Source organism: Pseudopodoces humilis, chromosome 19 (genome assembly GCF_049639895.1).
Source record: "Pseudopodoces humilis isolate 2021_Gansu_Grassland_sample_001 chromosome 19, ASM4963989v1, whole genome shotgun sequence".
Lineage (NCBI taxonomy): Eukaryota > Metazoa > Chordata > Aves > Passeriformes > Paridae > Pseudopodoces > Pseudopodoces humilis.
Genome location: NC_142218.1, coordinates 13,735,017 through 13,758,569, shown reverse-complemented (window position 1 = coordinate 13,758,569; position 23,553 = coordinate 13,735,017). Strand labels below are relative to the sequence as shown.

At 46.8% G+C, this 23,553-nt stretch overlaps 1 protein-coding gene across 2 annotated transcripts in view; it reads right to left on the bottom strand.

The window, feature by feature from the left end:
- ATP9A (ATPase phospholipid transporting 9A) overlaps window positions 1-23,553 on the bottom strand; it is a 45,965-nt gene that overhangs the window by 3,121 nt on the left and 19,291 nt on the right. The window contains exons 11-27 of one of the 2 annotated variants that reach the window (XM_005524867.3): window positions 22,964-23,124; window positions 22,107-22,249; window positions 21,305-21,417; window positions 19,822-20,034; window positions 14,914-15,075; window positions 11,257-11,349; window positions 10,335-10,418; window positions 9,494-9,664; window positions 7,686-7,784; window positions 7,341-7,430; window positions 6,676-6,820; window positions 6,113-6,177; window positions 5,198-5,353; window positions 4,801-4,865; window positions 3,965-4,073; window positions 2,666-2,723; window positions 625-828 (exon numbers count right to left, since the gene is read on the bottom strand). In XM_005524867.3, the coding sequence (XP_005524924.1) occupies window positions 625-828; window positions 2,666-2,723; window positions 3,965-4,073; window positions 4,801-4,865; window positions 5,198-5,353; window positions 6,113-6,177; window positions 6,676-6,820; window positions 7,341-7,430; window positions 7,686-7,784; window positions 9,494-9,664; window positions 10,335-10,418; window positions 11,257-11,349; window positions 14,914-15,075; window positions 19,822-20,034; window positions 21,305-21,417; window positions 22,107-22,249; window positions 22,964-23,124 (2,131 nt within the window). The remainder of the gene's footprint in view (window positions 1-624; window positions 829-2,665; window positions 2,724-3,964; window positions 4,074-4,800; window positions 4,866-5,197; window positions 5,354-6,112; window positions 6,178-6,675; window positions 6,821-7,340; window positions 7,431-7,685; window positions 7,785-9,493; window positions 9,665-10,334; window positions 10,419-11,256; window positions 11,350-14,913; window positions 15,076-19,821; window positions 20,035-21,304; window positions 21,418-22,106; window positions 22,250-22,963; window positions 23,125-23,553) is intronic. The other variant, XM_088064486.1, reaches the window with a different exon arrangement.

The window sequence follows — 23,553 nt, the reverse complement described above, 5'->3', positions numbered from 1 at the left end:
GGGGGAAGTTATCCCTGTTGTCTTCAGTTAGGAAAGAGCTTTGTGGAAGAAGCAGTGACATCTTGTGGCTCCTGAACAAACACTGGAACAAGCCCATGGGTCTGATACTTGCAACTCGACAGTTACTGGAGAAATCTGGAACTCCTCACCCTTTTTCTCTAGCCAGGGAATAGGATTAGTTCTGCTTCAGGCAACTGAACCACCACCACCAAGCAAACCCGTGAGAAAATGGTCCCAGTGAACAGATAAAATAAGGTAAGTTTTAGGAGACAGCTCCTTCACCAAGTCTAAAAGACCAAATCTTTCAACCCAACAGCAGAGACTTCCATCTTCCATCTCAAATTCCCATATGGAAATAAAGGTCTCTGCTATGTGACACAGCTGACACGTGCTGGAGCTCAAAGAATGATGAGATTCACTGGGTTGCACGTTCTGCTGACCACCTTTGCCCTCTCTAGCGTTTTGCCATGGGAAGAAACCATAAAATATCTTCAAAGTGCATTCAAATCACACAGAGCTTACTGTGGTACCACTGTCCCTGTGCCTGCTGTTGGCTCCACCAACAGCCTTTTGCTCAATTCCACCCTGGCCATGACCTGACTGCAGGAGAGCACTGAACCTCACCAATAAACTCGTGCAAGAAGACCAGGGAAGCGATGTAGCAGGAGAGGCTGAGCAGCTCAGCCACGATCATGAGCCAGTGCCACGTCTGGATTGTCAGTGCCACCATCAGCAGCTCGGTGAGAATCAGGGACGTGAAGGAAATGGCAACAATGTGCACAAATTCCGATTCAAAGAGGAGGAGTGCTCCATACATGATGATGCTGCCTGTAAGGGAATGGAACCGTTTCAGTCAAACACCAGGCTCAGCTCTAAAACCCACAGTTAGGTCTTGGAAAGGCTGAAACAATCCTATCTTGAGGCTGTTTTTCATGAAACCTGATGAACGTAACGACAACGAATCAGTTACTATTTAGGAGACAGAACTGATGAGAAGACAGGGAAAAGTTAGAGCAGCGGTACCCAAAGCTTTCTAACAGTCTATCATACTCACAGACACATGGAGATAGGAAATTAATACACGCTGTTTTGGCAACTGGAGATCTCTAACACCATGAAACTCTATCCTCCCACAAAAGCACTTGGTCACTACTCAGAAGCTAAAAGATATCCAGTTCTTCTATATCCTACCACACTGCCTCGGTGCCAAGAGGCAGCCAAGTGTTGAAAAGCTCAGTGGATACAACTGAGCCTCAATTTGCACCCCTGGGCCGAGATCTCTCCCCTTTACACCTCCCCCTAAGAGAATCCCATTAAAGCTCTGCTAATGAGGCATTGTTTGTGCTCCTATCCTGGCTGGCCAGGGCTCGCTCCAGGCCACCTGCACAAATAACTCATGTGAGCAGCATGAGTAATCCACACCAACATCCATCACTCAGGCCGCCTCCGGAAGGGAAAACCTGCGAGGGAACCGAGCTGGAGCCACGCAGTCCAAACCCAGCTGTGAACTTTCCAGACTCTCAGAGTTTTGGTCGGGCTCATCTCTGCTAGCAACTGGCCCGTGGCTTGGCTGCTGCTCGCTGGCTAGTGAGCACGGCTCTGGTGGAGTCACTTGGCCAAAGCCTGGAACCAGAGAGTGCTCTTAGCTCAAGGAGGAATCTTCCACCCATGGCATCACCCCCTGGCTGCTGCCCTGCACTGCTGGGATTGTTCTCCCAGAGCCTGGCCTTTGCCCTTGTGTTACTCAGCATCCCAAAATCCCCGTTACAGGGCTCCTGTGATGATTTCAGGAAATAAAGCTAACAGAGATTTTACACCCCTCGATTCACTCCCTGCTGAGGATGCTAACATCAATTAAATCCGTAAGAACTACCTGCTTGTTTTGACCCCTTATTCTGATTCGTTTTCATAAAGAGTTTTGGAAAACAAGGAAGTTTGCCACTTCAGCTTTTAGCTCCACATTCTTGACCTGTTTCCTACAATCCCCTGATTAATACTTAGAGAGACCATTTGAGTTTGAGGGTACTTGATAAAAAAAGTTAAAATGAAAGAAAATACCTTCTTGGATATATACCCAACTTACTACATCCACTGTTGAAAATGCATTGTAATTAAGGTATTTACTTAATTGCTTTAGCAGCCTAATTAGAGTGCATGAGATATGATCAAGAACGTGAGCTTGACTCTGACCCTGAATTACAGATGCCTGTGAAGCAACCACAACTATTGCCACTTCCATTTTTGGATAAAATACAGAAGGCTACAGATGCTGCATTTTCCATGTCGACAAAAACCTGCAAAATCCAAAGACTGGAGAAGTTTTCCCACCAGAAGGGCCGAGTCATGAGCTCTGCTGTACAGCCCTGCAGGGAACCTGCACAGAATTGCAGTGCACCGTGGGAAGAGGCACAGTGGTTTGAATTCTGCATCACAGAGTTGACCAATTACTGCCAATATTTGGGTTTTTGATCATTTTTTTTCCTGTGGTAACGCTACCAATGTTTTCTGAGACAAAAAAAAAAAATATATATATTTTATAATATATATATATAAGGATACTATGGGAAATTCATTTTATGCCTTACTTAACTTCCTGCAACACCAAAACTTAGAAAGTCACACACACTACAACATCTAAAGGCACAAGCAGGAGTTGATTTCTTACCTTGATAAATGCTTATCAAGACCCAGATTAAAAACGTTTTGTATGACAACGGTCGTCCCTGGGTGGGGGGAAAAAAGACAAAGCTCCATTGGGGTTTTCTTCTATGAAATTCACTTATTGATCAGCTTAGCAATTAATAAGAGAATGGGAAGATGATTTGGAAAAAAAAAAATAAATAAATCAAGCAATCCAGAGGCAGTGCCCATTTATTCTCATTTCTCTGGGTGCACCAAGGGGCTGTGGAAGCTCAGGGCTCCCCCAGCACAACGTGGCTCTCACTGCACACACAATTAATCCAGGGCAAAGGTGCCTGGGGAGCTTAGTCACAGTGCTGTGAAATGTAAGATGTGTGTGTACACATACACATCAATACTGTATTTCTAGACACTCACAAATCACCCTCATATTGAAGGCAGATAGATTTAAAAAACCATCTCCAGCCAACACAGCTACACCAGCACAAAACCCTCTATGTTTAGACCAGGCCTAAGGATGGCTGAAGAATTAGTGGTTTATGACATAAGAGACAACATCCAAGTGAAACCAGATGGAGACTTATTGAGGCTCTGGAAAAACAGGCTGTGCTTCTGAGAGTATCTGTTTTACAGGAATCCTTGAGGGAGAGGATCTGGGGAAGACTCAGTCCACCCTTTCCTCCAACTGAGAAAGATGTTCCCAGGCTGCATACCCCAGTTATTCAAAACGTTTTCCAGGGAGAAAGAAAAAAAAAAAATTAAAAAGGAACCTGAGACAAGATTTACCTTCCTGGTATTTCTATGGTAAACATAAAATAAAGTTTTCTTCGTCTAAGGAGAAGGACCTGACTTAGATGCTAAAGCTACAAAAATAGCATGGCAAGCAAACCTTTAGATCATGCTCCAGTCAAATTTCTATTGAAGGAACTCTGAAATAACCTCCTGCCTCCATTAAATGAGCGTACCCCTTCCCCTCTTCCCTTTTCTGGCTTCAGGACACTGTCAAGTCCCCAACAATTTCTCTTTTCCCTTAATTATGGAACAAAATGGCAATATTAAATCCCTAGAATTTCCCACAGAATGGAACTTCTACTTGTCCAGCCGTTTCTAATAAGTTGCATTTCATGCAGTATTCAATAAGCAACTGCCTGGAATTCTGGTTCTATCTGTTGATTCAAATTTGACTTTAACAGAATTTTGCCTGGAAATGCCTGATAAAGTTCTGGATCTCCTGGCAGCACATTTGACCTTACACATTTAGAGTTCCAAATCAAGATGAGGATCTTGCCTAAAAACAAAACACAGAAACAAGAGTCTCCCAGACCTTAAGAAGATCTTTGTAGAGCTCTGGGTACAACATTGCAACTTCAGATTTCACATCCTTGTCCAGGACAAGAGAAAACACAGGAAACATGGTGTAAATTGTGGAGTACCTGGGAAGAAGGCAGGAGACCAGTAAATTATCTCAGGTGGAGATGAGCAAAGAAATGCTAGGCTCCAGAAAGGAAATAAAATATTCTTGAAGTGCCTAATAATGTACACATTATAAAAACTGGCAAATGGAGCACACCAGAGTTTTGCAGGTAGGAAAAAAAACATCAGGATTTGCTTTTTAGTGACTTTTAATCAGGAACATTCAAACACAAGTGACTGGTTCAAATACTGCAGTGGGTTATTAATGGAGCCAAGCACTGCCCTGTGCCCATCCCAAAGTCTGCTCTACAGCTCAGGTTTGATTCTGTCTGCACCAGAAGTCAGTGGAGATGAATTTTCCAGTTTTTTAAATTATGTCATACTGGGATTTCAGTCGCAATGTCCTGTTTTAGACAGTTTTTGGACAGGAACTAAGGTTGGCTTGTCCCTCGTTCTGGCACTGCCTCTCACTGCTGTACAGACACCAGCCCAGAACAACTGTCCCTCTGCTTTTACTGGGATCCAAGGGATGTTCCTGGAGGATGGGCTGCTTCACAGATGTGACAGCCACCCTTCTGGAAAGGTCTCTGGAAGGGTCTGCACTGGAAGGGGACACGGCTCACGTGCAGCTCCTGAAGCTGTGCATGATTGCAGGAGTGGAGATGTGCACGGTTTGTGTACTCATCAGCCCCAAAGTGTTCACTGTGCAGAGCTTTCCCTCACTGCCAGTAAAAAGGGAGCTCTTACCCAATGATGAGGAAGCCTTGGTAGAGAGGAACTGAAGCAAAGTAAAACACTGATGAGAAAACAGCCTAGAAAAGAAATGAGCTTTTTAGGCACTGAGATAAAGTGACAGCTTCAAAATGCACTGTTCAAACTAGAACATTCCTGCAGTGGGTTCTCCCAGATGCTGAAATGAAGACAGACCAATGGACTATCAACCCTTCTCAGTGCTTTGGAGCAGTTGCTGGTACTTGTCCAATACCAGGACTTTTCTCATGTGTTTTCATATCAAAGCAACAACCTCAAGTCCTAATCCATGAAAATTTTCAGGAGAAGAAATAGCAGCATTCCAAATGAGACCCTTCCTTTATGAATTGCCTTCTCCACCTCTCTGGAAACCCCCTCCTGGCAGCCCATTTACCTGCATGGTGCTGATGCAGAGGCTCCTGTGGATCACAAACTGGCTGAGGGCTGCAGACCTCTTGTAGCTGTTCCTTCCATGGACCATGAGCAAACGACCCAGGTGCTTGAACTGAGTGATGGAGAAATCAGCTGCCAGCGATGCCTGCTTCCCTTCCTGGGAACAAGAGCAAGGAAAAGCACAGTGAGATCATTTCAGCCCTGGAAACAAAGAATATCATGTTATTGTTGAGTTATCATTGACAGAATTTCCAGGAATATCTGCAGTACGTTAGGTGAGGGAGAGAATTGCCTCAGTACTTCTCCATCCACTGTGGGTTTTAAGCAAAGAGCAAAAATAAGAGGAGAATTCCCATTTGAACCTTGGCCTCCAATTCTACTCCAAGCCAGCCTCTGGATTCTGATTCACAACACACATGTTAACGTGACACTCCTATCAAGTCAGTGCTGAACACAAATTCTCAGTCTCAAAAGTTCACACAGTTTTGGCTCACTGCACGCAGAGTCTGTCTGCTGCTGCCAATCCAGTCCTGCAGCTCCACACAGCTCCAGGTGCAGGAATCAGAGCTCTAACCCAGAGTTTGTTTTGCAAACTGATATGAACATTTTTTAATTGTGCATGTAGGGTATATCTTACCAGTGTAATTATAAGTCCAGCACTTGGAGCATCAAAAACCCCAAAAATAACCATGAAGGTACAAATTCAGGGATTCTGCCAAGAACCAAATAATGAATTTGAGCTCCCTTTAACAGTAGTTTCCTTTGTAGCCAAATTATTTCTCATGATAGGGCTACTGGTCTGATGATGATTCTTGTGGGAGCTTGCTCCCTTTCTTGCACAAATATCTGAGGATTCATTTATGAGTTGCTTGAAAACTGACCACAGAAATTCTCATTAAACACGAGGTAATCTCACCTTTCCTTCAACTCCAACACCGCAGTCAGCCTCCTGGATCATGCTAACATCATTCCCTCCATCACCTGCAAGAGCACAAACAAAACTGGGAGTTAAGCAACAGGAGCAACCTGCAACCCCACCAAAGTCATCTGCACCACACTGGAATAGTGTAAGAAACACTTAACCCAACCGACAAAAGCAAGATTTTAAACAGAAGTCATGAATTGAAGTTCTTGAGCTTTGTTTTAACAGTCCTCCAGGTCAGTGATCGATGTTTCTCACTTGGAGGTGGTACCATTATATCCACAATGCCAAAACAAAGCTCACTGGTTAAGAGTAGCACTTCACCTGATCAGGTTCAAGCTCTGTTGGCAAAGATGCCACCTGAAAGGGTACGATGAGGAGCTTGGCATTGAATTCCCACGTGCGAAATTTCAATCACCTTCTCCATCATCCCACCAAACCACCTCTCCCAAAATGCCCATTTCCAGGCAGCACGAGATGACACCAGACTGTTGGCTCAGAGAGAAGGAACTGCAGACACCATTCCCCATGGCCAGTGCTCCTGGCTGGTCACTCACCCACGGCACAGGTGAGCTTGCCCGTCCTCTCCTGCAGCAGCCGCACGATCTGGGCTTTCTGCGTGGGGGCACAGCGGCAGCACACGACAGCGGGGCACTGGCACGCCAGCTCCATGAACTCGTACTCGTAGTACTTGAGGCACACCTGGGGCACACAGCACACTCCTGGCTCACACCTGCTCTCTGCTACCAGGCTTTCACCAGCCCAGGCTCCGGGGCTGCCCCTGCCTTGAGAGGCTCCCTGGAACAGAGGCTGGGCAGAGCTAAAGGAATAAAGCAGGGATTTGTTAAGAGGCCTTTAAGGGATACACTTTGGGCAGTGCAAGAGCCTGGCCATGGCTACACCCAAGGTGGGCCATGGGTAACAAGTTTTCACACTTTGATCAGTTTTGGTCCATTTCCATATTGGGGTGAATTGTGCAATTCCAGCTGCAGGTGATGCAGTCCCACCCTCCAGGATTGCTCCATCAATTCGCTGTCATTTCACTTTTTGGGCCTGAAGCTGCAGCAGTGCCCTTGGTTCTGGGGCTGGGAAAGGATTGTTGTGCCTGCCTGAGCTGTGAGGAGAGCCTGCTGACACTTTCTATGCAGTTCAGAGTCACACAGACTGTGTGACTCCGTGAGAATCCAGAAAACATGAAAGCTAAAGCTTAAGGCATCACTACCTCCAGCGAGTCCCCTGAGATGACCAGGGCACAGTCGTGCTTGCGGCGGAAGGCGTTCAGCTCCAGGTGGGCTTCTCCTCGGTTTGTCACCTGGGGGAGGATGGAACTGAGCAAGGTGTGCTTCACTGGGGTGAGAAAACAGCAAAAAACCCCAGAGGGAACAAAAGTGACCCAGCCAGGACAGGCAGCACACTGAGTTAGGGCACGCAGTCACAGGAACAAAAACGCGGGGTAGAAATCTGGGTCCAAAGAATAAAAATACCCTGCTGGAAAGCAGTTGTGGTCTCACAGCGTCCTGTCCCAGGGCCTGGGGCCCTTCAGAGAGGGTCTGTGGGTGTTACTCACTAGTCTGAATATATGGATGTCCTGTGTCCGTGTCACCAGATGGGCGTTCTTGGCTGTACACGTGGCTGTCTCCAGCTTATCCCCCGTCAGCATCCACACCTACAGTCCAAACATGTCCTGTGTTAAATAAAGCTTAGCAACCACCTCTGCAGGACCTCTGCAAGTACCACCTGCCCCTTCAGGCTTATGAAAGGACTGTTAAAATACACATACAAATGATTCTTCCAAAAAAAAAAAACTCTATTTTAAAACATGCAAGAAAATTCCCACACGTGAAAGAAAGCAAAGCTCCTCAAAAAGAGCGAGACACAAAGGAAGCTCCAAACTCTGTGTAACATTTTTCCCACCTGCAGTATTTCAAGATTCTGCTGATAAACCCACAAAATGCAAGCTAAAAGAATGTGTATTTGTGTGTTAATGTGTCCCTCCCCGGCCGTTTCTCAAGCAGGCCCTGCTGCAGAAAGATCCCTCCTGGCCCAGCCTGAAATGTGGATGATGCAACTGGGGTTAGCTCAGTGCTGATGTGTACGTCTGGAACACGCTAACTTGGCTGAGGGTTTTTTTTAGGATTTTTTTATTTTTTTTAAATCTACACTGCTCCTTTTATTTTGTGCTGGTGAGGGGAGGGAGTTAGAAAGCAATGTCGGCAGCAATGGCTGGGAATTCCTTCTCCAGTGTAAATATGTCACAGTGAGTTTGGTTTTTTCCACTGGTGTTTTTATTCTTTCAAGACACTGCCCAAGAATATTCAATGAAAAATAAAAAAGACCTTAAGAAAATCCCAAAACATCAAAAAAAGACCCGCCACAAAGACTCGTTCCCTTGTTAAATAATCAGAGGTTGGAAAGGTTTGATCTTAACAAGATGGTTCCTGTCATGAACTGCAAGAATTCACTCTGGATTTGCAGTGCCCTGATGAACACTGCAGTGCAAGGAACGCTCAGATTCCCACACCTCCACACCAGCCCCAGCCAAGGTGAGGAGAAAGGGGAGAAGGAAAACCCTACAACATCACGAGGAACTCTGATTCCCCTGGCCTCACTTCTCTGCTGAACTCTCTGTTGTTTATGGGGTGGCCCCAAACAAAAAGCACTTTAGGAAGCACTGAACTCCCCTTCCCACCTCAGCCCCAAACACACAGCCCTGCTTTGCATTCACAGCGCGGCTTCAGATTTTTGCTCACTTTGCAACTTAAAGCAGAGAAACCACAACCAGGACCTTTCACCTACTTTTCTTACCCAAAACCGAATGTTTAATCCACTTTTTTCCCCCTTTTGCAAGGCTGATGAAGTTTTCAGAGAGAGAACCTACAGAGGCACCACAGCAGCTCCCTCTCTGCTGAGCACAGCTCAGGCTGGAGGTGTGGAGGCACAGATGCTGGAGCCCGGAAAGCTGGAAAAAATAATCCAGCCCCTGATTCCCTTGGCTCAGACTCCCCTCTAGTGGCTACTGAAAATGTGGATATCCACAGCTCTAAGTCCAGCACGGGGGGTCATGCACCACAACCCAAACACAGCCAAACCTGCCTTGGTTCATGCAACTCCCTGAAAGAATTGCCCCAAGGTCTCCCCTTTGTGCCCACAGGATTCCCTTCTCTGCAGGAGGAGCCAGAGCGTGTCAGGGGGTGAAAAGCACGAGAGGTGACACTCCTGTGTTAACATTTACTGCCTGCAGCACGTTCTGTTCCCAAAGTGATGTTTAAAACCCTCACAGGGCCCCCCAGGTTTGAATTTACTGCCCGTGGGACGGTGCCACACGCTCCAGAGGGTCTCAGTGCTCCTGCTGGAGCAGCCCTGGGTTAGGCAGACCTTAATGCCAGCGTTCCTCAGCGTCTCCAGCGTGGGCCTGACGTCTGTCTGCAGCTGATCCTCCACCCCAGTGAGACACAGCAGCTCCATCTCCATCTCCAGGCTCTCGATGACCGTGGCCACCTTGAGGGAGCGGTCGTGCACGCTCAGCTTGGCCTGGACGTAGCGAGCCTGGGGACACAGAGCACGGTCAGCCTGCCTTTGGGCACGAGGGCTGAACCAGCCTCCCTCTCTGGCCCCGGGGACACGAGCCCTGAGGTGCCTCTGAACCCCAGCAGCTCTGGTTCCTTGGCTCAGAGGTGGAACTGGTGAGGCCAGGTGAGCTCGAGGTGCCTGGTACAGACCAAGTAATGCTCCAGGGAGCTGCTGCTGATGTTGGGCAGCACAGGGCACACAAAGGCACTGCAGCTGCTGGAGTGGCACCTGCAGAGACCCTGCAAGCAGCTCCCTCCCACCACAGGCAGAACTTGGCACCAGAGAATCCTGAGCAGCTCCTCCAGCACATCCCTGCATTAACTGAACAGCTCCCCTTCCCATTCTGCCTGCCTGGACACACCAGGCAGTGCCCTGGGCAGAGAACACAGCCTGTGCTGCCAGGGAGCTGCCTGGTTCATATTCTGGTTATCCAGGATTCAGGAACTGCTTGGGAGGGTCTTTGCTGGGATAAACACTTCATACCTACCACTTGAAAAGCAACTTGGATTAAAAGAATATCAAGACACTTTAGAACAACAATTCTAGCAGACAGTAGGGAGGTGAGCATTATCACAAGAGTTTTGTGAGAATCACTTCAGTGATTGTTTGTCTAAAAACAAGGGGAAAAAACCAAATAAGAACTTACTTCAAAGTCTTGATACTGCTCTTCTGTCAGAGACTTCTTGGCCACGACAAGAACCCTCAGGCCCTCCCGAGCCATGTTACCACACTGCAAAGAAGGATCACATTGTAAACCATAAACTGCAGCACCACTGAAATGGTTTATGCACAGCAGTGTGGAGATGGCAGTGTAAGATAGCAGGTTAACAAAATAACCACCCCATTTGAGCAAGCCCAGTGAGTCTATAACATCTGATAAAGTGCCTGATAAACTCGAGAGGAAAGAGGGGATCTGCAATGGTTTGTGACCCAGCCCAGGGATCAGGAAGAAGAATGTCCTCTCTGCTGCACCAGGGTGGCAAAAACAACCCCATTGATTAAATTTTCTCTGTCTCTAAGTAAAAGGGTATAAGCCTGTGATTTGTAGACTTCACTTTGGCAACCAGCTCTTTAAAATAAGACCATGTTATTACTATTTCTCTGAACACCAGAGAAGTGTCCCAGGCCAGGCTGGAAGAGGCTTGGAGCAGCCTGGGATAGTGGAAGGTGTCCCTGCCATGGCAGGGGGTGGAATGGGATGAGATTCAAGGTCCCTCCCAACCCAAACCACTCTGGCATTCCATGAGCTCTGTGCCACCATTGCTGCTAACCTGACAAACACACCCCAGTACAAAGCTGCCAAAGCTAGTTTTGAATTCAGATCCTTTGGGCTGAAATAGATCCAGACACAGAATCAAGCCCAGGACAAATTTGGTGAGCGTCAATCAGTTTTGAGCAAAACCCATTTTCTTCCCAGGACTTACTCTACATTAAATACGCCGAGCTCCCCCCTGTTCCTGGGGATAAATCTGGCTGAGGCTAACCCGAGGAGCTGCCAGGATCAGTGACCTGGCTCACAGGTGTTATCCCTGGAGCAGAGCAGGGCAGAGGGAGCAGCCCTCCCGTACCTCCTCCTCCAGCCAGTCGTTGTACTGCACGATTCCAGCCATCACCACGTCTGCCCCCTTCATGTAGAACGTGATCTCTCCTGTGGATTCATCCTGCAGAGACAACACAGCCTGGGATGGCACTGACAGCTCTGGGGGCCTTGGCAAAGTGAGGGATGAATTCTCAGCACAGCAGGCACAGAATTGCTCCGGGACAGGTGAAGGGCCACCAGCTCAGCTCTTGTCTGGGGCCAGAAGGAGATGCTGCTCAACTGCAGCCCAGTTCCTGCAGCAGCAATTCATGCTCTAGACAAGGAGGATCAGCTTTTATCTCCACACAGACAGCCCTGACTGCCTGTGCCTCCAGAACAACCTCGAGCCCTCACCCTGAAACTTCACTCCCTGCTTACCTGAAACAACAAAACAGATGCACAAAGCTTAGCAGAGTAAAAATCACCCTGATTTTCCTGCTCTGTTACACCACCTGGAATAATCATAATTAAGCTCATGCTTGCCATAGAAAGCTTTGATTGCTGCCTGCCCTATCTCATACAAGGAGTTTACAGGCTGCAAGCAAAGCATATTTCCAGTATCACAAATTAAAAAGTCCCTTCTAAGCAGGCAGAGAGGTGAGGAGGCCACAGCTCTGGGTATCACAAGCTAATGGAAACCCTGGCAATTTCCTCAAAACAGTGAGTAAGGAACAAACTGCTCTGGAAACCAAGACAGCCACCGGGGATAGGAGGAAAACAAACCCAAAAAGCCCAGGAAGGTCTGAAATGAACAGCTGTGAATGAAGGGTACTTTAGAAATAAGAGAAATGAAAGAAAAGTGAAGTGGACAATTCTTCCATTCTGTGACCTAATATTTGGGTCAGTCTGTTCCACCATTACAGAAATAAGTGGTGGAGGTTCTCACACATGAATAGGTTAAACCCCAGGTCCTGTGGCACTGGCAAAACAGAATTTAAATCCACAGGAAAAAAAAAAATGGCCAAATGTAGCACCTGATGTGGACACTAAAAGTACAAAGAAAAGAAGTGACTTTGCTGAGGAAATTAAGAAGTAGCCAGGGATAATGAAGCTCCTTTGCTGAATATTTTTTGCCAAGCTCACAGAGATATTCACCAGGAAGATGCTCATAATTAAGCCCAAGTGTGGTTTTCAATGTCCTGGAACATCCAGCCCTCACACAGTGATACACATCCCACATCCCTAGAGGAAAACGGGTGTCACTCTTCCAAAACAACCAGAATCTGCTTAAATAAAACACACCACTTCTGGCAGTAGCCAAAGGTAAAGGTTTATCTATGAAATTATTTGATTAAAGAGTGTCTAACAACATCTCTGTAGGAAACTGAATAAAGACTGCACTTCCCGTGCTGCAGAGCTGGCTTAAGATAGTTTAGGTTTTTTGTCCAATATAAATACTGTATCAGCTATCTCCTTGCATTAGTCATTTCCTCTGCCCGAGTTCAGGAGGAGGTTAGTGCGTTCTCAGATCATGGCAAGATCACTCCATAAATCTGCACACAGATTTGCCAGTTGTATTGTTTTGGGGAAGCATCTTTTTCCACCATGCTCTGCCTCTGGCCACGGTTCAAAGGCTCCTTTCAATTCCAGATATGACAATAGCTATCTCTGCTCTGCGACAAAGATCATTCCACATGGGTAAGGGGAAAAAAAAATGCAAAGAAAACAAAGAATGGAAAATATTGTGGTCAAACAAACAGGCCTTCTTCAAAGAGGAAGATAAGTCTGTGCACACTCTGCTGAGGAGGCTGCTTGGGTAACACAGGATTTCTTAGAACTGAAATAATCAGGTACAGAAATGACAGTTGAGTGCAAGGAAACGCTCAGATATTGCAAGAATATCCCAAACCAGGCAACATCTGCGACTTGTTTTCACTGTTAACTATTGCTTTATTTACTAGAAGTTGTGCTGAAGGAGATTTTTCCTAGGGGCAGGGCAGGGAGATGGTGCCTGCAGGGACAGCACTGCACTGGGAGCCTCTGCTCACACTCTGTCCCCAGGCTGGAAAAATTCTCTCAGGGGCTCCCAACCTATAAAATTGCAGTTTGTAAGAACAGGCAATACCTGTGCAGGTGAGCAGAGATGGTTCCCTTTGGGGTCTGCTCACTGCAGTGCTGAGGGCAGCCTCACCTCCCTCCCTGGGTGTATTTCCTTTGGGATTTCATGCTGCTCTCCCTCCCCTTCTGTGTTTTAACAAGCAGCACAGTTTAGGAGATGCACTGAAAAGGTGAACGCCCTTCAACTTGTGGAGCAAACCAAATGGAGTGCCTACACATACACACATATATGTTTAATTAAAGAAAATTTTACTTGCTAACTGCTTATCTATAAATGCTTTTTTTTTTTTTCTTTTCTTTTTTTTTTTTAATGAAAATTAAAACCCTGCTTGAAGACACTATTTTGGAGTATACAGAAACGTGGCAAAGTAACATTCAGGCAGTCAACATCTGCTACTCAACCCTAATTCTGCACAGGGCACACACAGAGCTGATTTTAGTGGCTTAGAGCAGCTGAATGGCTACAAAATAAAGACAATTCACACAGGGAGCAGTGCTCCTTTAAAGGTATTTACAGTCAGCAGCTAGGCCTGATGTTGCTCACACTGACCACAAGTGGGAGTTTTGCTGGTTTTGCCTAAAATACAAAACAGGCAAAATCTAAACAGAGAAATACAAACTAGAAACCTTTATATTCCTAATGGGGGAGAAGATAAATAACAAGTAATTCAAAAGGAATAAACTTCAAATCAATGAAGGAAAAAAGAAAAAGAAGAACTCTTGCACTCGTGATAAGAACATTTCAGGGCATTCACTTCTGTTCAGCATAAAAACACAATTTAATGAAGCTCACCCAGGCTTTGATGGTTTGCCCACCTCTTATACCTCAGATAAAACAGCATTTCAGCAAAAGCACTTGCAATAAAAGCAATGGGGAGAGAGGTTCTTTAGCCCACCCTCTTCCATTGATAACATTTTTATTCTAGGTCATGAAAAGATTGCCCAGAGTCTCCACATAATTTTCAATACAGAAGTAATTAATTTGGAGAATTGACACTTGCTGTACTTGTTGCAGGTATCCCCTGGAGCACAAGCTATTTGTGGGAGCACTCAGTGTATGCCCAGTGCATTCTGTGGAGCTCTGAATCCCCAGATTGAACACAGTGATTCCTTTGTCCCAGCTCAGCCTCTCAGCCCACCTCCCCTGCCATCCCTGCCCTTGGCCTCGTGTTCACATCCCAAAGTCTTCCCAGTGTTTCACCCCAGGTGCTGCCCAGGGAGGGAGTGCATGGCCCTGTTCCTGCCCTCCTGTGCTCTGGGTGATGCTCTGAGCAGGGAGGCCAGCCCAGGTGGGGCAGGGTCGCTGCCAGGCTGTCCCCAGCTGTGCCTGTCCCCAGCTGTGCCTGTCCCCAGCTGTGCCTGTCCCCGGCTGTCCCCAGCTGTGGCTGTCCCCAGCTGTGGCTGATCCCAGCTGTGGCTGTCCCCAGCTGTGGCTGATCCCAGCTGTGGCTGTCCCCAGCTGTGGCTGTCCCCAGCTGTCCCTGTCCCCAGCTGTGGCTGATCCCAGCTGTGCCTGTCCCCAGCTGTGCCTGTCCCCAGCTGTGGCTGATCCCAGCTGTGCCTGTCCCCGCGCTGCAGCAGCCCTTACCCGCACGATGATGCCCATGCGCTTGCTCTCGTAGGTGAAGGGGAAGATCTGCAGGATGGTGAAGTTGAGGATGTGCCCCCCTGGGCTCCTCAGCTGCACTGAGGACTGGTCTCTGCCCACCAGAGTCAAACCCACGCTCTCTGTCCACTGCACCAGGGCCACCTGCGAGGAGAAGGGCATGGGAGGGTTCCTGCCACACCTCCGGACGGGAGGGGCAGCAGGGGATGCAGAGAATTCCTCAGTCATTAATTCCTCAGTCATTAATTCCCCAGCCATTAATTCCCCAGCCATTAATGGTGCTATCAAACAGGTCCATTGATAAACACAGGTGTTCCTCCACAGCTCATCCTGTGGCTCTTTCCCGATTCAGGCCCTTTCCCGCCCACATTTGCGGGGTTTGGGCAGCCCAGCTCACGTCTGATGCAGCTGTGGCACTGCCCACATGGTCACCTCCCTGCCTTCTGCTGCCACGTTCCACTGGACACCAGGAATTTCCCCATGGAAAGGGAGCTCAGACCTTGGAACTGCCCAGCGGGGTTTGCAGTGCCCATCCCTGGAGAGTCCCAGGAGTTCCTGGAGGTGGCACTGAGTGCTCTGGGACAAGGTGGGCATCGGGCACAGCTGGGACTCCGTGGGCTGGGAGGGATTTTCCACTCTAAATGATTCCAAGATTTCATTCCTAAGGACAGCCCTCAGCAAGGGGCGGGCACTGGAATCCTCCACCAGCCCTAGGGTGCCCAAACCTCCTTGGGCACATCAGGGAAAGCCCTTTACAAACACTTTTGGAAAGAGAGATTTCCCAACTTGCTGTCTGTGAAATTAAGAATTCAAAATGACGCATTCACCCTGAATTTACAATTTCAAAGCCGTAAACACTAATGCAGGACATTAAAAATTCATATTAATAAAGCCCAATCAAAATGAGCTCTGTGCTATTCTCTGTGTTCAATAGTAACAGCTCATCAACAAATCTCAACAATTTTCCAGTGATCAGCAAGACAGCTGAAGGCTGGCTCAGACACTTCTCAGCAGAGAACCTTTCTCCCTAAACATTACAAAACCAAAAAATTAAAACCCAAAAAAGACCCCAAAACAATCCCCAGCTTGTTCAAGGTTTAACTGAACTGAGGTGGGCATCGTTTTGATTGCAGCCTCTACTGTTTCAGGACCTACAAAACCGAGTTCTCTACAAGCTTTCACTCAACTGCAAGCAGAGCCATGCCAGAAGACCTTTTTCCTATTCTGCTTCCCTGAGAATGCCCCAGAGTGCCCAGCTCAGCTGACACATCCATCTCAGCCTGAGCTTGCTGAGATTTAACTGCAGAAGCTGTCTGGGCAGTAACAGATGGAGCAGCAGCTGACACGAGCCCATCTATCACTGGCCCCCAGAAAGGATCAAGGGATACTTTCCCCAAACAGACATGAAATACTGGAAGTGTTTTACAGTGACGTTTTCAAAGGCACAGGAGTGCTGGGCACATGGTTGCTGTCGACTTGGAAGGTTAATTATCCCTTCTGCCTTTCAGGTTCTGCCTCTACTGCCTGAAGCAACCACAAATACTTCAGTGAAAAATGAAATTGATTTTGGAAAAATCACACACAAGAGATACAAATAAAATCAGAACCTGTAAATACTTGCAGTGAGTTGAGATTTTATTAATGAATTGATACAATTGGGACTAACTGAAGAAGCTTTTGTGAACTCCACTTCTTTTCATCCAAAAGCTTAAGAGAGAACCTAAACCAAACTTTTCCTTTCATAGTCTTAAATTGTCAGATTAAAAAAAAAAAAATTAAAAAAAAGCAATTGAGTTGGCTTTGCCTTGAAAGACCTTTAAGTCAATTTGAATCAATATTTGGCTTAATATTAACAAGTTTGTGCAGGCTTACTCACAAAGATTACGACAAATCAAAGGCTCTTTCAAGCTTATCTTTCTCAAAAGTTTCTTCAAGCCATCCTCAGTGCATTAAAGTGTGCAATTAGATAATCCTCCCAGCAGCCTCGCAGAGCAGAGATGGAGCTTGGCTTTCTAATACTCTGGTTAATAAATAATTGTTGGGAATTATTCCCAGCACGATGCTCAGCGTGTGCAGCCCTGGTGAGCTCCAAGGGCCTGGGGGCACAAACCTCTGCTCCCAGCTCTGCCTGTTCAAGATCTCCTCTGCACAGACACCTCCCTCCTTCCCTGCCAGCACCTCACCCAGTCCTAGAAAGCTCTGGAAAGCAAAGCCTTGTGCAGAAGGACAGATGGACGAGCAGCACGTCAGAGGTGGCACCAGGGGACACCAGCAGCCGTGGCACCAGGAGCACTGACAGCTCTTCTGGGCTAGGATGGGATGCTCATCCCAGCTCCATGTCAGGCAGAACAGGTTTGCTCTGCCCCCTGCAAACACAGAACTCAAGGTGCTCTCAGCCACAGCAGAAAGATGAGAAAAATTCAAGATGCAAAAATATATATTTCCAACTTAGAGGAAGGAGAATTAAAAAGCAGGTTTGAAATCCCCTGAACACCTTAAAGAGAGCCCATGTTCACTGATGAGGGAAATCAGTGATTTTTGCCAGCATTTTGCAGCTCCAACCAAGCCAGGCCTGATATGGATCTGAGCATTTCAAAGCACAGCAGCCCAGCACAGTACCCTCTGACAATTAAATTACCCAAGCCACCACTGAAGTGGATATCGACTAATAAATTTCATTCTAAAGGGACAAATTGATCCTCCTGTGCCATGAGCTGCTCTGCAGGGTCCCCTCTGGGCTCCTGGGCAGGCAGACAGCAGGCAGAGACCAATTGATCCCGCACCCTTTCATGTCCTGGCAGCTGCCGCCGTTGTCAGGGTTAAAGACTGTTTGCCCAGGAATCCCAGGCACTCTTATCTCTGATCAGATTATATCTATTTCATTTCCCCTGTTAGTTACTGTATGGCTGCGACTGACAACTGGCTCGCAGAGCCCCAAGGCTGTAACCGATATCTGAATAAAGATACTTCAAGACTTCTAAATAGCAGCGTGCACAGGAAACAAATTTAGGAAATCCTGCTTTCTGTTACAGGAAATGAATCCTATGCCAACTGGTAGAAATTACCCTTGCTGTTAAAGAGAATACAAGTTTTTGTACTCATTTCATAAACTGACCTTCCCTGCCATGGCAATATTTTATTGATATAGGATTTCAAAGGCTGGCTTTAACAGGAGTCCAAAGCCATTCCCCTACAGGGAATGTTATTTAACAGCATTACTCCCTTCTCAAGGACTCCACTTGTGTAGCTCCTGCATTTTGTACCATCTAGGATGACATACAGAGCACGGCTAAATAATATTTGTATATCTAAGACCCACAGACAAGATTTCCTTAGTGAAGGAAAGCATATCTGATTTCTGAACCTGCTGTAATTCTCTACTTAAGATAAAACAAGAAAGGAAAAAAGAATTTAAACAATAATCTTGGAAGGATTAGTTATCATGCTATAGTAAAACAAATAAACAATATCCCCTGGGTATTTCAGACAAATTGCTGAGTAAATATTTTAAAGACAGAACAGTATAAAGAGTAAAAGTAAAGGAAAAATCGATGACTTGACTATATACCACAGTATATATGTAAATAAACAGAAATCTGTGCAAAAATAGCCTGTAAATGCTTTGGGAGAAAGAAAAAACTTAGATGCAGATCACAGAAATGACCATCTGGAAATCATTCCGAACTCATTTCAGAGCAAAGGCAGTCGCTTTCTGCAGGGGAGAGCAGCACGTTCAGGAGAGGAGCAGGGAAGCAAAGCCTGGGACAGGACAGCCAGCACAGCCTGCCCAGGGAGGGGGTGCTGCTGGCACTTTGCTGCAGCCACAGCCATGCAGGGGGCACAGCAGAAATGCAGCTCTGGACACCACACAGAAGAAAATGGATATATGGAAATATATCTGAAACGAATGAACTGCCTACTTTGGGGGAAAAACAGTGTAGGGAATATTCTGAATGTATGTAAATGTGCAGAGCAGCTCTGTGCCAGTTTTTCAGTGGCACAACAGTCCCAAAAGCCTCACTCAACCGGGCCTCCAACGAGGGCATTTAACTCCACGCAAAGCAGTTCTCTGACAATGAGGCAAGCCAGCTTCTCTTCTGATGGCAAAGGTGGGAAGGTCATTATCAGGCAAAGCTGGTTTTGTTTGAGGCAATACTGGAAGAACCCTCTGAATGCAGTCAAAAGGGTGATTTGATCTCACACTGTCACTGGGATCCTCAGGGGAAGTCTCAAACTTCAGGTGCAACAAAAGTAACACAAGAAGCAAGCATCCAAGAAGCATAGCAATACATGAAACCACATTTTATTCCTCCTGTCTTCCTCACAGAAGGAAACACCACCATAATTACCTTTCCCAAATTTTGCAGGGGGTGGCAAACAGCACTTTAAGTTCCGTATTGAGCCCGATCTCCCAAATGCTCAGTAGAAGTCTCCAGTGAGTCTCTGGAGAGCTCTAAAGCTTCTCCCCACTGTGTCACCTGCACAGCCCTGGTCACACAGAGAACTGGCAGGGCCCAGCTCTGCTGCCAAACCAACCTGTGCACTTCACTCCCTCCCCAGACAAGATAAGGTTGCTCATAATTTACCAAACGTGGTCAAAGGGATCCACAGCGTTGAAATGAAAAATATACCCCAGACAAAATGTGAAGAAACGGGGGCAAAATTCCGTGATGCAGAGGCTGACAGAACAGCCAGATACCAGCGTGGAGCTCCAGGCAGAGAGGCAGAGCAGCTGACAGGGCACTTACGATCTATCGACAGCTCACCAGAGCAATAAACGCATTAAAATACTATCCCCTTCGCTAAACCGCGGCGCCTCCCTCACGCAGCCGCGGGGTTTTTGGGCAGCCAGCAAGGTCACCCGGGTGATTTGGCAGCCCCCAGACTGACCTCGTCGGGGCTGGAGGCCTGGTACACCCGGCAGGAGTCCTCGTAGTGGCGCTCGGCCTCGGCCTGGTCGGTGACGCCGTTGGACTCGTAGACGGGGGTGACGTTGTGGCACAGCGCGATGGCCTTGACGGCCTCGTGCACGCGGCTGCTCATGGTGCGCCGCACCTTGGTGGCCAGAGACAGCCCCTTCACGGCCGGGGGCTCCTGAGGCTGCTGGGGGGACACGGCACAAGACAACGAGCTCTCACCGAGGGGAAAAAACCAACTTTGAGTTTGTACAGACCGCGCGCGTCCCCCAGAACCGGGCGCCCCTCCCACGCCTCCACCCAGGCCACCCGTGGAGCTCTGCCCCAAAAACATTCATGTGTTGGGACAGCACACCAAGAAAAAGCCCCTTTTTCTTTTATTGAGGTGAGGTGACACACCCACCTCAATAAACTCAGAGCAAACGCTGCTTTACTCCACAAACAGCGGTTTGGGAAATTTAGAGTCACTCGGGTTTCGTGTGCAAGAGAATATAATTGGTGAAAACACAAAACAGATGAATCGTATGGAGCTAGAAAATCTTAATTACATTCATTTATTTCTTATTACTATTTTTAGTATCAGAATGGGAGTCTTCAGATAATTGCACAATTACTAAATTATCCCAGTTGGAGAAGGGACACACAGTGATCCAGTTTCCTGCTCTGTTAACCTTTAGTGTCAAGAGGACAAAAGTTTCACTTCCAGGTCAAAGGGCCACAACATGGTAAAAATAAGAGCAAAGACTAAGAACTACAGTTCAAAATGAATCATTGCCAGCAAATGCTTCTCATTATAAGGAATCTCACTTGGTAATTATGAAAGTTTTATGAGACATATCCATTACCAGGCTAATTCCACACGTTATTTTCCACACTAGAGATTAGGATCCATAAGATCTTCAAATTTAGTATCGCTGCTCATCAGCACTGCTGCCAAAATCCAACAGCAATCCCTCAGCTGGAGTGCACTCAGTCACTGCTCTCACACGGGACTGGCCAGTCACCCAAATGCTCCTGACAAACACTGGACACTTTGGCAAATAATTAACCAGTAGTCAAGTTTTCTCTAGAGATTCGGTATAAAATGGAGGCAAATAAAGCTGAAGTCTGGGGGTTTGTGATTTGGGGGTTTTTCATTGTTCTTTTTTAAATACAATTATGTCATTTAAGGGTCTCAACACCAAGAGAAGAACCAAATGCTAGGAAGGAGAAAGAGAAGAGATTGCTGGATATTGAAATAAAAGTGAATTTAGACACGGGCACACACACTTGCATGTGATGTGAGCAACCCACAGAACAAAACAGGCAATCACGACATTATTGATGCATTAAGCATCCAGTGACCTTCACACTTTCCCAAAAGCAGCTCATGAGCAGACCCCACATGAATCCCCCATCAGCCCAGTGACGTGGGAGACTTTTGGGACCAGGGAGTCAGGGAAGGCAGTGAATTGTACCTGTGTGTAAATGCTGAATATGTGGCTCTGCACCTCGTCCATGGAGTCCAGGCCGTAGGCCACCGTTCCCAGGTGGAGCCTCTTGAAAACCATCTCGTTCTGGGTGAGAGTCCCTGGGAAAAGCAGCACCATGGAGGGGAACACCACCCCATTCCCCAGCACACCTCCAGCACACAACCTGAGCTGCTCACCCCAGCACATCCAGGCTGCCAAAAACCCCAACATTACTAAACCCGAGGGCTCCTGCTCCTGGGAAGTGTGGGTGTGTAAATAAGAGTGAGATTCACCCCGCAGTCAATGCCAGCAGGAGCTGCAAGCATAGTTCTGGTCCCACTGGAACCAAAAAGGAATTGGAAACTACTTCAGTGGGGCCAGGATTTTATGTCAGACTGAGCCTTTCATTACAGTTCAGGCCCTCAATTCAAGCTCAGCTTCAGAAGTGTAAGGACAGCAGCAGACAGCTTCTGCCTCCTATGAGAGTTATCTTAACCTGGCCTTGAAAACTAGCTCTAAAAAGTTGATTTTAATTTTGTTTTTGCCCTCAGCTTCTGTTTTTATAGTGTGCTTTAAGTGGTGTAATATTCCTGTCCCACCTTACCTAGAGCACATTCAGAACAAAACAAAAAGCAGAATTTTCAAAACCTGATTAAATCATATTGTAAAATTCTCAGGAAATTGAATGGACTAGAAATTATTTCTTTCAGTCCAAAGAAATCTCACATTATCCTCTTTTCCTGGCCAAAACCACAACAAAATCCAAACAGCATAACACAACTCAAAGCTGTATTTTCTCCACCAATACCTGTTTTGTCTGTAAGCAAATAGGAAATCCTCCCCAGCTGCTCAGGGATAGTGCTGGACCGAACCACAGTGCCAGGGATTTTGGAATCTCTGCGGATCACCCAGCTGTACACGATCTTCCCCATGTCCAGATTCACACGTAAACTGCACAGCAGGAAAAAGAAAAATAAAAAGTATCACCAGGTAAACCTTGGAAAAAATCCTTGTGAATTGCCACAGTGCAATGAAAGGACAAGTTCCACAGTGAGTCTGAGGTCCCAAAGGGGAGTTTCAGGAGAAGTTTGTTCAAAGTCAGTGCTCTGGTAGCAAATGTAATTACACTGCGGTCCAAAGACAGATGATAAAATTACAATGGGAAGAGCAGATATTGTGATTTGAGGGGAAGATGGACACAGAGTAAAGACAGTGATGGATACCAGAGAGCAGATTAAAAATGGAACTGAAATGAATCCCAGTCCTGCATGCAAAGTAAGTTCCTCATCTACTGACTAATACAGTACAATTTAATATTAAAGTTTCATTGGCCTCTAAATGAATTCCCCTACAGATCTATAAAACACCCTCCTTTTCCATTTTTTGCTCTGTTCTCATCACAGTAACCAGGTAGTCCAAACACTGACAGAAGGGAATTTAAATGCCTAATCCACAGCCTGAGCCAGTGGATGGGTTAGTAAGTCGAACAAATTCAGCAGAAACAACAAAGCAATTCTGATGTTTGAGCAGTAACTTCATTTCTACTTCTGGCCTTGCTTAGGTGTGAAAGGAGGAGCAGCAGAGCTCAGTCTGCCCGAGCTAGAAGCAAGGAGGAACCCCAAGCAGGCAGAGTTCTGCTGGCAAGCACTGACAGCTGTCCCTTACCTGATGGGAATGATGTTGGAGAACAGCAGCAGGAACCTGATGATCTGCAGGTACCAACGGCCTGCAAAGTGCTGAAGGGCCACCATGACCAGGGACACCACCACCAGAGCCCCAAACAGGATCTTGGTGAGACAGTTCACCTCCAGGTCGAAGAGGCCAATCTAGAACAGCAGCAAGGGGAGATTTCAGGCACACAGATGAAGACATCAGCTCGGTGAAATATTCACAAAGGAGTGAACTGCCATTCCATCCAAAGAGCCATTCCCCACTAGTCACTACAAACAGATTTGAATTTATAATCAATACCCCTGCCAGCTTATTAAATGAGATTTCCATCCCTTGGAAGCTAAGCAGAGGATGCAGAGGTGTGAGAGGACTCAGCTGCCAAAGCTGCAGGCTGTGCAAACATCCCTGCACCGTGTCTCAGCTTTGCTACAGTGGAAGAATGCAGCAGAAGAAGCTTTTCTATTCTAACTGAGACTGTCTCATTATTAACATATAAAACCATGGTTTTGACAATCTTAAAAAAAGTGAGAAGACACAAGTAAAACAGGATGAAAAAAAGTCAGGAGAAATAGGTTCTGTTATGG